This window comes from Lactuca virosa, chromosome 5, assembly GCF_052849685.1.
Source record: "Lactuca virosa cultivar CGN04683 chromosome 5, Lactuca_virosa_CGN04683_v6, whole genome shotgun sequence".
In the NCBI taxonomy this organism is placed as follows: Eukaryota; Viridiplantae; Streptophyta; class Magnoliopsida; order Asterales; family Asteraceae; genus Lactuca; species Lactuca virosa.
Genome location: NC_136430.1, coordinates 272,848,380 through 272,869,169, shown reverse-complemented (window position 1 = coordinate 272,869,169; position 20,790 = coordinate 272,848,380). Strand labels below are relative to the sequence as shown.

The 20,790-nt window shown below is 30.1% G+C and overlaps 4 protein-coding genes across 4 annotated transcripts; all 4 read right to left on the bottom strand.

Moving 5' to 3' along the window:
• Positions 1-2,976: 2,976 nt before the first annotated feature.
• On the bottom strand, positions 2,977-3,629 carry LOC145114752 (major pollen allergen Ole e 10-like). Its single transcript, XM_079050839.1, has 3 exons — positions 3,535-3,629; positions 3,182-3,404; positions 2,977-3,072 (listed from the first exon to the last, which is right to left on the bottom strand). The coding sequence occupies exons 1-3, from the start codon at positions 3,607-3,609 to the stop codon at positions 3,047-3,049; spliced, it is 324 nt and encodes a 107-aa protein (XP_078906965.1). The 5' UTR covers positions 3,610-3,629; the 3' UTR covers positions 2,977-3,046.
• A 2,113-nt stretch (positions 3,630-5,742) lies between these two features.
• On the bottom strand, positions 5,743-6,444 carry LOC145114753 (major pollen allergen Ole e 10-like). The gene is made up of 3 exons (XM_079050840.1): positions 6,353-6,444; positions 5,948-6,170; positions 5,743-5,838 (listed from the first exon to the last, which is right to left on the bottom strand). The coding sequence occupies exons 1-3, from the start codon at positions 6,425-6,427 to the stop codon at positions 5,813-5,815; spliced, it is 324 nt and encodes a 107-aa protein (XP_078906966.1). The 5' UTR covers positions 6,428-6,444; the 3' UTR covers positions 5,743-5,812.
• Positions 6,445-10,360: 3,916 nt separating this feature from the next.
• LOC145114792 (major pollen allergen Ole e 10-like) lies at positions 10,361-11,014 on the bottom strand. The gene is made up of 3 exons (XM_079050875.1): positions 10,920-11,014; positions 10,567-10,789; positions 10,361-10,456 (listed from the first exon to the last, which is right to left on the bottom strand). The coding sequence occupies exons 1-3, from the start codon at positions 10,992-10,994 to the stop codon at positions 10,431-10,433; spliced, it is 324 nt and encodes a 107-aa protein (XP_078907001.1). The 5' UTR covers positions 10,995-11,014; the 3' UTR covers positions 10,361-10,430.
• A 2,068-nt stretch (positions 11,015-13,082) lies between these two features.
• Positions 13,083-13,788, bottom strand: LOC145114751 (major pollen allergen Ole e 10-like). The gene is made up of 3 exons (XM_079050838.1): positions 13,694-13,788; positions 13,309-13,531; positions 13,083-13,199 (listed from the first exon to the last, which is right to left on the bottom strand). The coding sequence occupies exons 1-3, from the start codon at positions 13,766-13,768 to the stop codon at positions 13,174-13,176; spliced, it is 324 nt and encodes a 107-aa protein (XP_078906964.1). The 5' UTR covers positions 13,769-13,788; the 3' UTR covers positions 13,083-13,173.
• Positions 13,789-20,790: the final 7,002 nt, after the last annotated feature.

Here is a 20,790-nt window from a genome sequence, read left to right as displayed (position 1 = left end):
AAGTGGCTCTAATTACTTGATCTAACAAGGTAAATGAAATTTGGGTAACATCCTTCTTTGGTTTTTCACAGAAGTTCCACAGGTGTTAAGCGCTCTCTCTCTCTCTCTCTCTCTCTCTCTCTCTCTCTCTCTCTCTCTCTCTCTCTCTCTCTCTCTCTCTCTCTCTCTCTCTCTCTCTCTCTCTCTCTCTCTCTCTCTCTCTCGTGTGTGTGTGTGCGTGTGTATCAATAAAAAATGTTAACTTTCATGAATAACCCTCCAAACTATTTGAAGGTCGCCTCAAACCCAAGAATCATTTGAGTAGTATACACATCATTGCAAATTAATGGAAGCAAATAAACTTTACAAAAGTCTTACAAAAAACCATATTATTGATGTTTAATCCAAAAAAGGATAACATCATAACCTTAATTTCAGTCTTTTTTCAAATTTATTTTCAAAATCCATCAAATCATATTTAACCAACAATAAAACATTTCACTTAAACTCAAAAGAAATCAAACGAGTACGTATATTTTGAAAATGAAGAAAAACGTTACTTTCTTAAAATGGTATATGATGTTCTTCGCATACACACAATATAATATATCAAACAACAAGTAAAGACTAAAAGAACATTTTATTTCCACTTATTATATTGTTTTATACATTCTTTTCAGCGTTCAAGAATTTGAAAAAATACGATCTTCCCTTCAATGTGTCGTTTGATTACGACATTTTCATCACTTACGGGTAGACACATGTGCCGAAAGCTACATAAAAACAACACAAACTCAGTTTCAATTTGGTACACCTATCACCCGATATTTAATGTGCGAGAGCAGTTCTTTAGAAAATATTCCAATAGAAAAAGAAACTTACATGGATCTGTGACAGCAGGAGTAGCATAACTAATATCGCATACACCGTTAATTTGAAAGTTAAGATCAATAGCATAAGACGCATGATTTCGCACAGTGTTAGGGTTAAAGCATGATCCTCCAGGTTGAATCTCCTTGCAGTCGAGTTGTCCACAAAGATAGTCAGGAACTTGTTGCAACTTCGGTTCGGTAGCCTGGCTTTGAGCTACACACCAAGTTTTCCCCTATCCATTATCAAAACAACAAAAACAAAAACATCATAATTCCATAAAATATTATCATAATATTTTCCAATCTAAAATACTTTTTAAGTTGTTAGTACAATAATAATGAGTTTTTTTATATATATCTTACTTGCACGGAATTGGTGCACATAATGAGGCACAAGAAAAAGCCAATGAAGCACAGTGAGAATGTAAGTTTTTCCATGATTTTATAAAATATGTTGCTTTTTAGAATGGTTTATTAAATATGTTGGGAATGTTCATTGAAATTTATAATGTTTCTAATTCGTAACCGTTTATGTTCTTCCAAATCAAAGAGTTCAACTTTGGAATTAATTATGTATATTTCGCAATTACTACGTAAGTTATACATGATTAATTACATGTACACACACGCGCGCGCACACACACACACACACACACACATATATATATATATATATATATATATATATATATATATATATATATTTCATAACTACTTCTAAGTTATGCACGGACCAATAACTCGGACAATAACCAGGGCCATGACCATGACCATGACCATGACCATGACCATGACCATGACCATGACCATGACCATGACCATGACCATGACCGGTGTTGACGTCGAGTTTTTAAATTTAGCTTAGGTTTTATATCTTGTGGATTTGGTAAAAATATCAAATGTAGCACCACTAAGTATGATCAACATATCAAAGTGTTCTAGATCAAGTTTTATCATTACTGATTACGATGTTTACACCTATTGAAAAAATATGTGGTATTTGCATGTATGTATTTCTCTGTTTGCATGTTGAGAGCACATAAAACAAAAAAACTATGCTAAAACATTATTTATCCGTACTAAAAATTATGTAATTGTCACATGCATGGAGGTTTAACAGAGATTTGAGCTTTTTTCTAATCTCTTAAGTGATCGTTTAAACCCTATAACCATTGACCTTTCTTATGTAATTGTCACATGCATGGAGGTTTAACAGAGATTTGAGCTTTTTTCTGATCTCTTAAGTGATCGTTTGAACCCGGTAACCATGGACCTTTCTTACGAATTCCACCTCTCAACTATTAGTATTCCTCTTCGTCTCAAATCTATATCAAATAGATACATAATTAACCAAAATTCTCACCATCTAGATGGCCCACACGGAACCTACTATATGTTCATCACATATAACGTAAATTGCAGTACACTAGCAATATTTTAGGCATCTTTTATACACTAGCTTTAAATAAACTTCATGAGTATAATTTAATGGACATGTGAATTTGTGTTCTTCAAAAGTGGCTCTAATTACTTGATCTAACAAGGTAAATGAAATTTGGGTAACATCCTTCTTTGGTTTTTCACAGAAGTTCCACAGGTGTTAAGCGCTCTCTCTCTCTCTCTCTCTCTCTCTCTCTCTCTCTCTCTCTCTCTCTCTCTCTCTCTCTCTCTCTCTCGTGTGTGTGTGTGTGTATCAATAAAAAATGTTAATTTTCATGAATAACCCTCCAAACTATTTGAAGGTCGCCTCAAACTCAAGAATCATTTGAGTAGTATACACATCATTGCAAATTAATGGAAGCAAATAAACTTTACAGAAGTCTTACAAAAAACCATATTATCGATGTTTAATCCAAAAAAGGATAACATCATAACCTTAATTTCAGTCTTTTTTCAAATTTATTTTCAAAATCCATCAAATCATATTTAACCAACAATAAAACATTTCACTTAAACTCAAAAGAAAGCAAACGAGTACGTATATTTTGAAAATGAAGAAAAACGTTACTTTCTTAAAATGGTATATGATGTTCTTCGCATACACACAATATAATATATAAAACAACAAGTAAAGACTAAAAGAACATTTTATTTCCACTTATTAGATTGTTTTATACATTCTTTTCAGCGTTCAAGAATTTGAAAAAATACGATCTTCCCTTCAACGTGTCGTTTGATTACGACTTTTTCATCACTTACGGGTAGACACATGTGCCGAAAGCTACATAAAAACAACACAAAATCAGTTTCAATTTGGTACACCTATCACCCGATATTTAATGTGCGAGAGCAGTTCTTTAGAAAATATTCCAATAGAAAAAGAAACTTACATGGATCTGTGACAGCAGGAGTAGCATAACTAATATCGCATACACCGTTAATTTGAAAGTTAAGATCAATAGCATAAGACGCATGATTTCGCACAGTGTTAGGGTTAAAGCATGATCCTCCAGGTTGAATCTCCTTGCAGTCGAGTTGTCCACAAAGATAGTCAAGAACTTGTTGCAACTTCGGTTCGGTAGCCTGGCTTTGAGCTACACACCAAGTTTTCCCCTATCCATTATCAAAACAACAAAAACAAAAACATCATAATTCCATAAAATATTATCATAATATTTTCCAATCTAAAATACTTTTTAAGTTGTTAGTACAATAATAATGAGTTTTTTTATATATATCTTACTTGCACGGAATTGGTGCACATAATGAGGCACAAGAAAAAGCCAATGAAGCACAGTGAGAGTGTAAGTTTTGCCATGATTTTATAAAATATGTTGCTTTTTTAGAATGGTTTATTAAATATGTTGGGAATGTTCATTGAAATTTATAATGTTTCTAATTCGTAACCGTTTATGTTCTTCCAAATCAAAGAGTTCAACTTTGGAATTAATTATGTATATTTCGCAATTACTACGTAAGTTATACATGATTAATTACATGTACACACACGCGCGCGCACACACACACACACACACACATATATATATATATATATATATATATATATATATATATATATATATATATATATATATATATATATATATATATATATATATATATATATATTTCATAACTACTTCTAAGTTATGCACGGACCAATAACTCGGACAATAACCAGGGCCATGACCATGACCATGACCATGACCATGACCATGACCATGACCGGTGTTGACGTCGAGTTTTTAAATTTAGCTTAGGTTTTATATCTTGTGGATTTGGTAAAAATATCAAATGTAGCACCACTAAGTATGATCAACATATCAAAGTGTTCGTGATCAAGTTTTATCATTACTGATTACGATGTTTACACCTATTTTCATTCGTTTATTTATTTACTTTTTATATGTTTGTTTATGTTCATATGTGTTCACTTATTTTTATTTGTCGTTCATTTGTTTATGCTTCTTTATGTTAGTTTGATTAAAACACATAAACGAAAGAAGATGAACACAATCATTTATGTTAGTTCAAAAACAAGCTGTTAGGACCCGACTTATATATGTCATGTGGGTATTAGCCAATCCAAGAAAATGTTTAAGATCCCATTTATTACAAACCATAGGGCATGTCATTAGTGCATTAGACCAATAGTCGAGCCAAAATCAGTGTCATACTACAAATATTGCGACTTGTTGTCCCACCCAGACAATTGGAACAAATTAGACCATAAACTTAATCTTGGGTTAAGTGCAAGAATTAGTAACTTACTTATGTCATAATAAGAATAAATTAAAATTTTAATGTTGCAATAATTGAAAAAATATGTGGTATTTGCATGTATGTATTTCTCTGTGTGCATGTTGAGAGCACATAAAACAAAAAAACTATGTTAAAACATTATTTATCCGTACTAAAAATTATGTAATTGTCACATGCATGGAGGTTTAACAGAGATTTGAGCTTTTTTCTAATCTCTTAAGTGATCGTTTAAACCCTGTAACCATAGACCTTTCTTATGTAATTGTCACATGCATGGAGGTTTAACAGAGATTTGAGCTTTTTTCTGATCTCTTAAGTGATCGTTTGAACCCGGTAACCATGGACCTTTCTTACGAATTCCACCTCTCAACTATTAGTATTCCTCTTCGTCTCAAATCTATATCAAATAGATACATAATTAACCAAAATTCTCACCATCTAGATGGCCCACACGGAACCTACTATATGTTCATCACATATAACGTAAATTGCAGTGCACTGCAATATTTTAGGCATCTTTTATACACTGGCTTTAAATAAACTTCATGAGTATAATTTAATGGACATGTGAATTTGTGTTCTTCAAAAGTGGCTCTAATTACTTGATCTAACAAGGTAAATGAAATTTGGGTAACATCCTTCTTTGGTTTTTCACAAAAGTTCCACAGGTGTTAAGCGTTCTCTCTCTCTCTCTCTCTCTCTCTCTCTCTCTCTCTCTCTCTCTCTCTCTCTCTCTCTCTCGTGTGTGTGTGTGTGTATAAAAAAAAATGTTAATTTTCATGAATAACCCTCCAAACTATTTGAAGGTCGCCTCAAACTCAAGAATCATTTGAGTAGTATACACATCATTGCAAATTAATGGAAGCAAATAAGCTTTACAGAAGTCTTACAAAAAACCATATTATCGATGTTTAATCCAAAAAAGGATAACATCATAACCTTAATTTCAGTCTTTTTTCAAATTTATTTTCAAAATCCATCAAATCATATTTAACCAACAATAAAACATTTCACTTAAACTCAAAAGAAAGCAAACGAGTACGTATATTTTGAAAATGAAGAAAAACGTTACTTTCTTAAAATGGTATATGATGTTCTTCGCATACACACAATATAATATATCAAACAACAAGTAAAGACTAAAAGAACATTTTATTTCCACATATTAGATTGTTTTATACATTCTTTTCAGCGTTCAAGAATTTGAAAAAATACGATCTTCCCTTCAACGTGTCGTTTGATTACGACTTTTTCATCACTTACGGGTAGACACATGTGCCGAAAGCTACATAAAAACAACACAAAATCAGTTTCAATTTGGTACACCTATCACCCGATATTTAATGTGCGATAGCAGTTCTTTAGAAAATATTCCAATCGAAAAAGAAACTTACATGGATCTGTGACAGCAGGAGTAGCATAACTAATATCGCATACACCGTTAATTTGAAAGTTAAGATCAATAGCATAAGACGCATGATTTCGCACAGTGTTAGGGTTAAAGCATGATCCTCCAGGTTGAATCTCCTTGCAGTCGAGTTGTCCACAAAGATAGTCAAGAACTTGTTGCAACTTCGATTCGGTAGCCTGGCTTTGAGCTACACACCAAGTTTTCCCCTATCCATTATCAAAACAACAAAAACAAAAACATCATAATTCCATAAAATATTTTCATAATATTTTCCAATCTAAAATACTTTTTAAGTTGTTAGTACAATAATAATGAGTTTATATATATATATATATATATATATATATATATATATATATATATATATATATATATATATATATCTTACTTGTACGGAATTGGTGCACATAATGAGGCACAAGAAAAAGCCAATGAAGCACAGTGAGAATGTAAGTCTTGCCATGATTTTATAAAATATGTTGCTCTTTTAGAATGGTTTATGAAATATGTTGGGAATGTTCATTGAAATTTATAATGTTTCTGGTTCGTATCCGTTTATCATCTTAAAAATCAAAGAGTTCAACTTTGGAATTAATTATGTAGATTTTGTAATTACTACGTAAGTTATACATGATTAATTACATGTACACACACACACACACACACATATATATATATATATATATATATATATATATATATATCATAATTACTTCTAAGTTATGCACGAACCAAAAACTCGGACAATGACCATGACCATGACCATGACCATTGTTGACGTCGAGTTTTTAAAATTTGGTTAGGTTTTATATCTTGTGGATTTGGTAAAAATATCAAATGTAGCACCACTAAGTATGATCAACATATCAAAGTGTTCGTGATCAAGTTTTATCATTATTGATTACGATGTTTACGCCTATTTTCATTCGTTTATTTGTTTACGTTTTATATGTTTGTTTATGTTCATATATGTTCACTTATTTTTATTTGTCGTTCATTTGTTTATGCTTCTTTATGTTACTTTGATTAAAAAACATAAACGAAAGAAGATGAAAACAATCATTTATGTTAGTTCAAAAACAAGTTGTTAGGAACCGACTTATATATGTCACTAGGCGAATGTCCGCGCGTTGCGCATAAACACCTATATAATTGAAGTATTTACAAATATATGTTTTTTTTTAAATATAACATTAACTTTACTAATTTGTATACTAAATTGATATAATATATTGATTATTTTGAATTATATGATAATATATACATCTATTATAACTTCATAATCCCAATCGTTTGAATGAATTGTACCCGCGAGTTACACATGAATAAAATTAAATATAATATATGATTTAATGTTATTTATAGTTGTTGTTATTGTTAATTAATTTTTTAAAATTTATTTTTCTTAATGTTTTAATTTCTATCATTATAATTATTTAAAACGTCAAACATTGTTTTTTTATTTTAAAGCTAACCATATAATCATTTTATAGAGTTATTTTTAACTATTGTTATTATAAGTTATTATAAGTTACTTATTTGGAAACTTTTAACGATTATAAAAAAATATTTTTGAAATATTTTAGTTAAATTGAGATAACAATTTACTTTTTTTGCATTTATCACTTTTAACTATTTACAAAATAGTCTTTGGTTTTTTAAATAGAACAAAAATTTATATTTGAGTTGACATTGTAGTGCGTAGAAACATCTATATAGGTGAAGTCTTTACAAATATTCATTTTAAATATAACACTAACGTTGTTGTTAAATTTAATATAATAATTCGTATACTAAATTGATATAATATATTGATTATTTTGAATTATATGATAATATATACATCTATTATAGCGTCATAATCTTAATCGTTTGAATGACTTCTACCCGCGAATTACACATTAATAAAATTAAATATTATATATGGTTTAATATTATTTATAGTTGTTGTTATTATTAACTAATTTTTTAAAATTTATTTGCTTAATGTTTTAATTTCTATCATTATAATTATTTAAACACCAAACATTATTTTTTAATTTTAAAGGTAACAATATAATCATTTATATAGAGTTATTTTTAACTATTGTTATTGTAAGTTATTTTAAGCTACTTATTTGAAAAGTTTTAACGATTATAAAACTATCTTTAGGAAATATTTTAGTTAAATTGATATTACAATTTAATTTTTCCATTTATCACTAAAATTTCTCACTTTTAACTATTTACAAAATATTCTTTGCTTTTTTTAGTGGAACTGAAATTTATATTTAAGTTGACACTGTAATGTTATATTTAAATTAACAATTTAAGTATTTTGTCCAAACTGTTCAAAAGTTGTAGCTTTAAACTGATAATGGTTTACATACAACACCATTTTAAATCTAATAAATTAAGTATAATATGTTAAAATTTAAAGTCATAACTTTCAATATAGAAGTAAAGATTTTATTTTAAAATAGAAATTTAGTCTATTTATGATTACACTTTAGGTTTGATATTTATTTGAGCTTATTATACATCTGATAATCATTATTAGAAAGACACTATAATTTATCACTTTTAACTATTTATAAAATATTCTTTGGGTTGTTTAAGTTAAACTAAAACTTATATTTAAGTTGACCCTGTAATGTTATATTTTAATTAATAATTTAACTATTTTATACAAATTGTTCAAAAATTATACCTTTAAAATGATAATGGTTTACATCCAAGAATATATTAAAACTAATAAATTAAGTATAATATGTTTAAATTTAAAAAACATAATTTTATAAGTAGAAGTAAAGATATTATTTTAATATTGAAATTTAGTTTATATATGGTTACACTTTAGGTTTGATATTTATTTAACCTAATTTACCAAATTATTATTATTATTATAAAGAAATTGAAAAGTCATGGAAGTTTCAAATGAATGTGGTGAAAGGAAAAAAGAATGAGAGTTTCAAATTAATGTGGTTAAAGGAAAAATGCTTCCTTTATAAGTATATAATGAAATGATGTGGGTATTAGCCAATCCAAGAAAATGTTTAAGATCCCATTTATTACAAACCATAGGGCATGTAATTAGTGCATTAGACAAATAGTCGAGCCAAAATCAGTGTCATACTACAAATATTGCGACTTATTGTCCCACCCAGACAATTGGAACAAATTGGACCATAAATTTATTCTTGGGTTAAGTGCACGAATTAGTAACTTACTTATGTCATGATAAGAATAAATTAAAATTTTAATGCAACAATAATTGAAAAAATATGTGGTATTTGCATGTATGTATTTCTCTGTGTGTGCATCTATGTGTAAGTGAATGTTGAGAGCACATAAAACAAAAAAACTATGCTAAAACATTATTTATCCGTACTAAAAATTATGTAATTGTCACATGCATGGAGGTTTAACAGAGATTTGAGCTTTTTTCTAATCTCTTAAGTGATCGTTTAAACCCTGTAACCATGGACCTTTCTTATGTAATTGTCACATGCATGGAGGTTTAACAGAGATTTGAGCTTTTTTTTCATCTCTTAAGTGATCGTTTGAACCCGGTAACCATGGACCTTTCTTACGAATTCCACCTCTCAACTATTAGTATTCCTCTTCGTCTCAAATCTATATCAAATAGATACATAATTAACAAAAATTCTCACCATCTAGATGGCCCACACGGAACCTACTATATGTTCATCACATATAACGTAAATTGCAGTGCACTGGCAATATTTTAGGCATCTTTTATACACTAACTTCAAAATAAACTTCATCAGTATAATTTAATGGACATGTGAATTTGTGTTCTTCAAAAGTGGCTCTAATTACTTGATCTAACAAGGTAAATGAAATTTGGGTAACATCCTTCTTTGGTTTTTCACAGAAGTTCCACAGGTGTTAAGCGCTCTCTCTCTCTCTCTCTCTCTCTCTCTCTCTCTCTCTCTCTCTCTCTCGTGTGTGTGTGTGTGTATCAATAAAAAATGTTAATTTTCATGAATAACCCTCCAAACTATTTGAAGGTCGCCTCAAACTCAAGAATCATTTGAGTAGTATACACATCATTGCAAATTAATGGAAGCAAATAAACTTTACATAAGTCTTACAAAAAACCATATTATCGATGTTTAATCCAAAAAAGGATAACATCATAACCTTAATTTCAGTCTTTTTTCAAATTTATTTTCAAAATCCATAAAATCATATTTAACCAACAATAAAACATTTCACTTAAACTCAAAAGAAATCAAACGAGTACGTATATTTTGAAAATGAAGAAAAACGTTACTTTCTTAAAATGGTATATGATGTTCTTCGCATACACACAATATAATATATCAAACAACAAGTAAAGACTAAAAGAACATTTTATTTCCACTTATTAGATTGTTTTATACATTCTTTTCAGCGTTCAAGAATTTGAAAAAATACGATCTTCCCTTCAACGTGTCGTTTGATTACGACTTTTTCATCACTTACGGGTAGACACATGTGCCGAAAGCTACATAAAAACAACACAAAATCAGTTTCAATTTGGTACACCTATCACCCCGATATTTAATGTGCGATAGCAGTTCTTTAGAAAATATTCCAATAGAAAAAGAAACTTACATGGATCTGTGACAGCAGGAGTAGCATAACTAATATCGCATACACCGTTAATTTGAAAGTTAAGATCAATAGCATAAGACGCATGATTTCGCACAGTGTTAGGGTTAAAGCATGATCTTCCGGGTTGAATCTCCTTGCAGTCGAGTTGTCCACAAAGATAGTCAAGAACTTGTTGCAACTTCGGTTCGGTAGCCTGGCTTTGAGCTACACACCAAGTTTTCCCCTATCCATTATCAAAACAACAAAAACAAAAACATCATAATTCCATAAAATATTTTCATAATATTTTCCAATCTAAAATACTTTTTAAGTTGTTAGTACAATAATAATGAGTTTTTTTATATATATCTTACTTGCACGGAATTGGTGCACATAATGAGGCACAAGAAAAAGCCAATGAAGCACAGTGAGAATGTAAGTTTTGCCATGATTTTATAAAATATGTTGCTTTTTTAGAATGGTTTATTAAATATGTTGGGAATGTTCATTGAAATTTATAATGTTTCTAATTCGTAACCGTTTATGTTCTTCCAAATCAAAGAGTTCAACTTTGGAATTAATTATGTATATTTCGCAATTACTACGTAAGTTATAAATGATTAATTACATGTACACACACGCGCGCACACACACACACACACACACATATATATATATATATATATATATATATATATATATATATATATATATATATATTTCATAACTACTTCTAAGTTATGCACGGACCAATAACTCGGACAATAACCAGGGCCATGACCATGACCATGACCATGACCATGACCATGACCATGACCATGACCATGACCATGACCATGACCGGTGTTGACGTCGAGTTTTTAAATTTAGCTTAGGTTTTATATCTTGTGGATTTGGTAAAAATATCAAATGTAGCACCACTAAGTATGATCAACATATCAAAGTGTTCGTGATCAAGTTTTATCATTACTGATTACGATGTTTACACCTATTTTCATTCGTTTATTTGTTTACTTTTTATATGTTTGTTTATTTTCATATATGTTCACTTATTTTTATTTGTCGTTCATTTGTTTATGCTTCTTTATGTTAGTTTGATTAAAACACATAAACGAAAGAAGATGAACACAATCATTTATGTTAGTTCAAAAACAAGCTGTTAGGACCCGACTTATATATGTCATGTGGGTATTAGCCAATCCAAGAAAATGTTTAAGATCCCATTTATTACAAACCATAGGGCATGTCATTAGTGCATTAGACCAATAGTCGAGCCAAAATCAGTATCATACTACAAATATTGCGACTTATTTTCCCACCCAGACAATTGGAACAAATTAGACCATAAACTTATTCTTGGGTTAAGTGCAAGAATTAGTAACTTACTTATGTCATAATAAGAATAAATTAAAATTTTAATGTTGCAATAATTGAAAAAATATGTGGTATTTGCATGTATGTATTTCTCTGTTTGCATGTTGAGAGCACATAAAACAAAAAAACTATGCTAAAACATTATTTATCTGTACTAAAAATTATGTAATTGTCACATGCATGGAGGTTTAACAGAGATTTGAGCTTTTTTCTAATCTCTTAAGTGATCGTTTAAACCCTATAACCATTGACCTTTCTTATGTAATTGTCACATGCATGGAGGTTTAACAGAGATTTGAGCTTTTTTCTGATCTCTTAAGTGATCGTTTGAACCCGGTAACCATGGACCTTTCTTACGAATTCCACCTCTCAACTATTAGTATTCCTCTTCGTCTCAAATCTATATCAAATAGATACATAATTAACAAAAATTCTCACCATCTAGATGGCCCACACGGAACCTACTATATGTTCATCACATATAACGTAAATTGCAGTGCACTAGCAATATTTTAGGCATCTTTTATACACTAGCTTTAAATAAACTTCATGAGTATAATTTAATGGACATGTGAATTTGTGTTCTTCAAAAGTGGCTCTAATTACTTGATCTAACAAGGTAAATGAAATTTGGGTAACATCCTTCTTTGGTTTTTCACAGAAGTTCCACAGGTGTTAAGCGCTCTCTCTCTCTCTCTCTCTCTCTCTCTCTCTCTCTCTCTCTCTCTCTCTCTCTCGTGTGTGTGTGTGTATCAATAAAAAATGTTAATTTTCATGAATAACCCTCCAAACTATTTGAAGGTCGCCTCAAACTCAAGAATCATTTGAGTAGTATACACATCATTGCAAATTAATGGAAGCAAATAAACTTTACAGAAGTCTTACAAAAAACCATACTATCGATGTTTAATCCAAAAAAGGATAACATCATAACCTTAATTTCAGTCTTTTTTCAAATTTATTTTCAAAATCCATCAAATCATATTTAACCAACAATAAAACATTTCACTTAAACTCAAAAGAAATCAAACGAGTACGTATATTTTGAAAATGAAGAAAAACGTTACTTTCTTAAAATGGTATATGATGTTCTTCGCATACACACAATATAATATATCAAACAACAAGTAAAGACTAAAAGAACATTTTATTTCCACTTATTATATTGTTTTATACATTCTTTTCAGCGTTCAAGAATTTGAAAAAATACGATCTTCCCTTCAATGTGTCGTTTGATTACGACATTTTCATCACTTACGGGTAGACACATGTGCCGAAAGCTACATAAAAACAACACAAACTCAGTTTCAATTTGGTACACCTATCACCCGATATTTAATGTGCGAGAGCAGTTCTTTAGAAAATATTCCAATAGAAAAAGAAACTTACATGGATCTGTGACAGCAGGAGTAGCATAACTAATATCGCATACACCGTTAATTTGAAAGTTAAGATCAATAGCATAAGACGCATGATTTCGCACAGTGTTAGGGTTAAAGCATGATCCTCCGGGTTGAATCTCCTTGCAGTCGAGTTGTCCACAAAGATAGTCAAGAACTTGTTGCAACTTCGGTTCGGTAGCCTGGCTTTGAGCTACACACCAAGTTTTCCCCTATCCATTATCAAAACAACAAAAACAAAAACATCATAATTCCATAAAATATTTTCATAATATTTTCATATCTAAAATACTTTTTAAGTTGTTAGTACAATAATAATGAGTTTATATATATATATATATATATATATATATATATATATATATATATCTTACTTGCACGGAATTGGTGCACATAATGAGGCACAAGAAAAAGCCAATGAAGCACAGTGAGAATGTAAGTCTTGCCATGATTTTATAAAATATGTTGCTCTTTTAGAATGGTTTATGAAATATGTTGGGAATGTTCATTGAAATTTATAATGTTTCTGGTTCGTAACCGTTTATCATCTTAAAAATCAAAGAGTTCAACTTTGGAATTAATTATGTAGATTTTGTAATTACTACGTAAGTTATACATGATTAATTACATGTACACACACACACACACACACATATATATATATATATATATATATATATATATATATATATATATATATATATATATATATATATATATATCATAATTACTTCTAAGTTATGCACGGACCAAAAACTCGGACAATGACCATGACCATGACCATGACCGTTGTTGACGTCGAGTTTTTAAAATTTGGTTAGGTTTTATATCTTGTGGATTTGGTAAAAATATCAAATGTAGCACCACTAAGTATGATCAACATATCAAAGTGTTCGTGATCAAGTTTTATCATTATTGATTACGATGTTTACGCCTATTTTCATTCGTTTATTTGTTTACGTTTTATATGTTTGTTTATGTTCATATATGTTCACTTATTTTTATTTGTCGTTCATTTGTTTATGCTTCTTTATGTTACTTTGATTAAAAAACATAAACGAAAGAAGATGAACACAATCATTTATGTTAGTTCAAAAACAAGTTGTTAGGAACCGACTTATATATGTCACTAGGCGAATGTCCGCGCGTTGCGCAGAAACACCTATATAATTGAAGTATTTACAAATATATGTTTTTTTTAAATATAACACTAACGTTGTTGTTAAATTTAATATAATAATTCGTATACTAAATTGATATAATATATTGATTATTTTGAATTATATGATAATATATACATCTATTATAGCGTCATAATCTTAATCATTTGAATGACTTCTACCCGCGAGTTACACATTAATAAAATTAAATATTATATATGGTTTAATATTATTTATAGTTGTTGTTATTGTTAACTAATTTTTTAAAATTTATTTGTTTAATGTTTTAATTTCTATCATTATAATTATTTAAACACCAAACATTATTTTTTAATTTTAAAGGTAACAATATAATCATTTATATAGAGTTATTTTTAACTATTGTTATTGTAATTTATTTTAAGCTACTTATTTGAAAAGTTTTTAACGATTATAAAACTATCTTTAGGAAATATTTTAGTTAAATTGATATTACAATTTAGTTTTTCCATTTATCACTAAAATTTCTCACTTTTAACTATTTACAAAATATTCTTTGCTTTTTTTAGTGGAACTGAAATTTATATTTAAGTTGACACTGTAATGTTATATTTAAATTAACAATTTAAGTATTTTGTCCAAACTGTTCAAAAGTTGTAGCTTTAAACTGATAATGGTTTACATACAACACCATTTTAAATCTAATAAATTAAGTATAATATGTTAAAATTTAAAGTCATAACTTTCAATATAGAAGTAAAGATTTTATTTTAAAATAGAAATTTAGTCTATTTATGATTACACTTTAGGTTTGATATTTATTTGAGCTTATTATACATCTGATAATCATTATTAGAAAGACACTATAATTTATCACTTTTAACTATTTATAAAATATTCTTTGGGTTGTTTAAGTTAAACTAAAACTTATATTTAAGTTGACCCTGTAATGTTATATTTTAATTAATAATTTAACTATTTTATACAAATTGTTCAAAAATTATACCTTTAAAATGATAATGGTTTACATCCAAGAATATATTAAAACTAATAAATTAAGTATAATATGTTTAAATTTAAAAAACATAATTTTATAAGTAGAAGTAAAGATATTATTTTAATATTGAAATTTAGTTTATATATGGTTACACTTTATGTTTGATATTTATTTAACCTAATTTACCAAATTATTATTATTATTATAAAGAAATTGAAAAGTCATGGGAGTTTCAAATGAATGTGGTGAAAGGAAAAAAGAATGAGAGTTTCAAATGAATGTGGTAAAAGGAAAAATGCTTCCTTTATAAGTATATAATGAAATGATGTGGGTATTAGCCAATCCAAGAAAATGTTTAAGATCCCATTTATTACAAACCATAGGGCATGTAATTAGTGCATTAGACAAATAGTCGAGCCAAAATCAGTGTCATACTACAAATATTGCGACTTATTGTCCCACCCAGACAATTGGAACAAATTGGACCATAAACTTATTCTTGGGTTAAGTGCACGAATTAGTAACTTACTTATGTCATGATAAGAATAAATTAAAATTTTAATGCAACAATAATTGAAAAAATATGTGGTATTTGCATGTATGTATTTCTCTGTGTGTGCATCTGTGTGTAAGTGAATGTTGAGAGCACATAAAACAAAAAAACTATGCTAAAACATTATTTATCCGTACTAAAAATTATGTAATTGTCACATGCATGGAGGTTTAACAGAGATTTGAGCTTTTTTCTAATCTCTTAAGTGATCGTTTAAACCCTGTAACCATGGACCTTTCTTATGTAATTGTCACATGCATGGAGGTTTAACAGAGATTTGAGCTTTTTTTTCATCTCTTAAGTGATCGTTTGAACCCGGTAACCATGGACCTTTCTTACGAATTCCACCTCTCAACTATTAGTATTCCTCTTCGTCTCAAATCTATATCAAATAGATACATAATTAACAAAAATTCTCACCATCTTGATGGCCCACACGGAACCTACTATATGTTCATCACATATAACGTAAATTGCAGTGCACTGGCAATATTTTAGGCATCTTTTATACACTAGCTTCAAAATAAACTTCATCAGTATAATTTAATGGACATGTGAATTTGTGTTCTTCAAAAGTGGCTCTAATTACTTGATCTAACAAGGTAAATGAAATTTGGGTAACATCCTTCTTTGGTTTTTCACAGAAGTTCCACAGGTGTTAAGCGCTCTCTCTCTCTCTCTCTCTCTCTCTCTCTCGTGTGTGTGTGTGTATCAATAAAAAATGTTAATTTTCATGAATAACCCTCCAAACTATTTGAAGGTCGCCTCAAACTCAAAAATCATTTGAGTAGTATACACATCATTGCAAATTAATGGAAGCAAATAAACTTTACAGAAGTCTTACAAAAAACCATATTATCGATGTTTAATCCAAAAAAGGATAACATCATAACCTTAATTTCAGTCTTTTTTCAAATTTATTTTCAAAATCCATCAAATCATATTTAACCCTAATTATTACACACTAAAATTTGGTGGTTGTCGAGGCCAACAAAATTTGGTGGTTGTCGAGGCCAACAAAATTAATAACCCTAATTATTACACACTAAAATAGTGTATAGTGGTAAAGGGATCGAATCCACGGGGATTGGTTCAATTTAATAACTCTATGAAAAATCTCTTTGTAAAAATACTTGGAAAATGACAATAAATTAAAACGGGGGGTTTTGGTGTTTTGAAATACTTGAAACAAACTAGAATTAACTAAGATTTAAATAGACAATTTCAACAAAAATAAGAGTTTGATGTAAAATCAATAAGAGAAGGATGGTTGACTTAAGGTTCCTCACTTTGACTTTTGATGAACATATCATTAGAATCAAATGGTGCAATACTTGTTTTAAACCCTTAATTTGGCTATAGTAATCCAAGGAGCTTGAGATTACCTAGACTTTTCTTAATTGTTGAAATGGTTAGAGAAGCTCATAACAATTTCCTTAGTTAAAGTCACTAATTCCATTAAGCATGTAATTAGTGAAAGTCAACTAGCATTAAGAACCAAAAAAGTCACCAAATCCAAGAGGGGTCAAATGCTTTCACCACCATGTTGGAGAAAATGTTTTTATGATTGTGTGAAGTAAAACTAACACAAGAATCACTTGTTGCTTGCTAATTTGAAGATCCTTTACTTAATCAAGAAATTAGCCAACTAATCACCACAAACACATTTGAACTCATGAATAAAAACATGCAAGTAATGATAAGATGTTAAAACACAAAACATTTTCATAAAGATTCAAACACAAATTCATGGATTCTTCAATATTCAACAAAAGTTCAAAGGATTCAACAAAAGTCAACCAAGATTAGTTTAGCCAAGCATGACTAAACTCAAGGAAACAAAGTTAGTTAAGATTGTACCAAACATTTAGCAAGAATTAAGAGATGAAATGGTGAAGTTCTTGAGGGTTCTTGGCCTTCAAAAATGCTCCAAACTCCAGACAGAAAGCATCAAAATCGGACCTCCAAGAAGAGGCTAAAGAGGCACACCAACCTTCCCAATATAGAGCTCTAAGTAAAATCCCGAAATTGCCCTTGTCAGGAATCCACGCGGGCCGCGGGGAATCTTACGCGGGCCGCGTGACTTCGACGGAAATTTTTGGGCTTCTTCAAGTCTTGGGCCCCCACAGCTAATCCATTGGCCCAGTTCGAATCCAATCTGCTTCTAGCCCATTTTTCTTCAAGTTCTCTTCAATTTGAGCCCAATTTGACTTTTCCAAATCCTCCAAAGCTCTTGTAATCGCCCGATCATCAGCCTCCGCACACTCGAAAATTCTCCCGCGCCTTGCAAATTTAAAGTTCAAATCTTCCAAGCCTTCAAGCAATTGACAAGCCCACTCCATGAATCACCTCCATAGCCATCAAGCATGAAATCCCCATTTCCCTTCAAGCCCAACTGCCTCCCAAGAGTCCCGCTCCGCTAGTCTTCAAAAAATCTGCAATAATGCTCAAGAAACTAGAAAATACCCGAAATGGTCATAAAAATAACAAAAAGGAAAATATGCATGGAAATTAACTAAAATGCGAATGAAATGTGCTAAAAAAACTATAAAAAGAAGTAAATAAAATGGAGCTATCAGATCTGTGACAGCAGGAGTAGCATAACTAATATCGCATACACCGTTAATTTGAAAGTTAAGATCAATAGCATAAGACGCATGATTTCGCACAGTGTTAGGGTTAAAGCATGATCCTCCAGGTTGAATCTCCTTGCAGTCGAGTTGTCCACAACGATAGTCAAGAACTTGTTGCAACTTCGGTTCGGTAGCCTGGCTTTGAGCTACACACCAAGTTTTCCCCTATCCATTATCAAAACAACAAAAACAAAAACATCATAATTCCATAAAATATTATCATAATATTTTCCAATCTAAAATACTTTTTAAGTTGTTAGTACAATAATAATGAGTTTTTTTTATATATATCTTACTTGCACGGAATTGGTGCACATAATGAGGCACAAGAAAAAGCCAATGAAGCACAGTGATAATGTAAGTCTTGCCATGATTTTATAAAAGGGGGAATTTCGTATATGTCATTGCTAAACAACTAAATATCGTATTTACCCAGCCTAAACTCTAAATATCGTATTTGTCTTTCTTAATGTTTTATAATATCATATATACTCAAATCTATTTTTTATTAATTTTTATTGATTTATAATCCTTTTTTATAATCTTAAATCATTAAAACTAAAAACAACAATCAAATGGACAATATTGCCCTTCATTTACAAATCATAGTTTTAATTCATTGGCCTTCAGACGAGGTTTAATTCATTTAATTCCTCATGATGAGTTCTAAATTTCAATACAATAGATCACATGTGTTGAGGCTCGTTACGATCACAAATTCGTTGGGCTTCCCTATCTCACATCCTGGCTTCTTCCCTATCGCAAACTCTTAATACATAGGAGCAACCTCCTGTTCTCCCTTGTTGCCGCACACAAGCAATACACATCAGGTAATCGGACAATGATGCACCAGGTAGGTTTCCTCTTTTTTCAAGATTAATAGCAAGCTCGAGGTTGTTTAATTGCATTAACACATCAAATTAAGATTCTGATAGTAATAAAATAGTGAAATTGGTCGATGATGAAATGACTTTAAGAACTTACCTGTCCACTAACAAAAGGCTCAATTTTGCAGTGGCAAGTAAGACCTGCCCACGTCTATTGACATCATAGAAACCCCCAACTGATGAAGCTTTAGATGTCAGAAAACTTGGAGCTTTTGGTGGCAAAAGAAATAAGAATAGAAGGATTATCATTTCCAGAGAACTATTTAAAATGTATAAATATCCGATCAACTTTATGCAACCGGTTACAATATGAATAAATATATAAAACAACTATCTTTTTTTCAGTTGCAGTATTAAAGTAAATATGGGTACTTTGAAAGAGGAAAATGATGTTGCATGCGCTTCAAGTGCTTGACTCTCATGCCCACCATTGGCTGAAATCCAAAACAATAAAATAGAAGAAGATAAGATACTCACAGAACTCCATAGGCTTCAAAACGCAGGTGCTAACTTACCTCCAAATTTTAGGGAAGTTGTCTTTCCATCAAAATTTGGTAAAATGATAGGGAGTGGAGGATTACAACCCCAACCAGTCGGCATCAAGAAACGATGAAAAAGAACAGGGCATAACAATTGATCACCTCCATATTCTAAATCCCAAAAACGTATCAGTCTGGAACACGAAGAGATTAATGAGAATTGTCAGGCTTGGGACATTAAGTACATCGGATGAACAATTGCATAACCTGGATGAACAAGATGACGAATCAATGACAAAATCAGTGAAAGCCAACATAACTAAGCTCTCAAATACAACATAACTAAGCTAATTGTAAAAAGAATTTGAACAATTGAGACTAGGAACCCTAAAAACGAAATTCGCACTCCAGATGATTGAAAATAATAGGTCACATTTTGTTTACCTGATGCATGAGTGTGATGTGAATTACAGGGGAAGCAAGCTGCGATCGGAAGTAATGACAGGGAAGCAACGATCAGAATTTAGGTGAGATAGGAAGCAACGATCGTAAGTATTGTGTATTGGAATTTACAAGTAAGGGCATTATTGTCCATTTAATATTTATTGTCAATTATAATGATTTAAGGTTATAAAAAAGGATTATAAATCAATAAAAATTAACAAAAAAATACATTTGGGTATATATGATATTATAAAACATTAATAAGGCAAATATGATATTTAGATTTTAGACCGAGCAAATACGATATTTAGTTGTTTACGAAGGGCATATACGGAATTC

What these genes read in the sequence shown, in the direction of transcription:
- LOC145114792 (XM_079050875.1), bottom strand. Translation starts at nt 10,994, where the DNA reads ATGGCAAAACTTACATTCTCACTGTGCTTCATTGGCTTTTTCTTGTGC. An exon ending in TGTGCACCAATTCCGTGCAA is followed by an intron (nt 10,790 to 10,919) that starts GTAAGATATATA and finishes GATAATGGATAG; the next exon opens with GGGAAAACTTGGTGTGTAGC. An exon ending in TCCTGCTGTCACAGATCCAT is followed by an intron (nt 10,457 to 10,566) that starts GTAAGTTTCTTT and finishes GTTTTTATGTAG; the next exon opens with CTTTCGGCACATGTGTCTAC.
- LOC145114751 (XM_079050838.1), bottom strand. Translation starts at nt 13,768, where the DNA reads ATGGCAAGACTTACATTCTCACTGTGCTTCATTGGCTTTTTCTTGTGC. An exon ending in TGTGCACCAATTCCGTGCAA is followed by an intron (nt 13,532 to 13,693) that starts GTAAGATATATA and finishes GATAATGGATAG; the next exon opens with GGGAAAACTTGGTGTGTAGC. An exon ending in TCCTGCTGTCACAGATCCAT is followed by an intron (nt 13,200 to 13,308) that starts GTAAGTTTCTTT and finishes GTTTTTATGTAG; the next exon opens with CTTTCGGCACATGTGTCTAC.
- LOC145114753 (XM_079050840.1), bottom strand. Translation starts at nt 6,427, where the DNA reads ATGGCAAGACTTACATTCTCACTGTGCTTCATTGGCTTTTTCTTGTGC. An exon ending in TGTGCACCAATTCCGTACAA is followed by an intron (nt 6,171 to 6,352) that starts GTAAGATATATA and finishes GATAATGGATAG; the next exon opens with GGGAAAACTTGGTGTGTAGC. An exon ending in TCCTGCTGTCACAGATCCAT is followed by an intron (nt 5,839 to 5,947) that starts GTAAGTTTCTTT and finishes GTTTTTATGTAG; the next exon opens with CTTTCGGCACATGTGTCTAC.
- LOC145114752 (XM_079050839.1), bottom strand. Translation starts at nt 3,609, where the DNA reads ATGGCAAAACTTACACTCTCACTGTGCTTCATTGGCTTTTTCTTGTGC. An exon ending in TGTGCACCAATTCCGTGCAA is followed by an intron (nt 3,405 to 3,534) that starts GTAAGATATATA and finishes GATAATGGATAG; the next exon opens with GGGAAAACTTGGTGTGTAGC. An exon ending in TCCTGCTGTCACAGATCCAT is followed by an intron (nt 3,073 to 3,181) that starts GTAAGTTTCTTT and finishes GTTTTTATGTAG; the next exon opens with CTTTCGGCACATGTGTCTAC.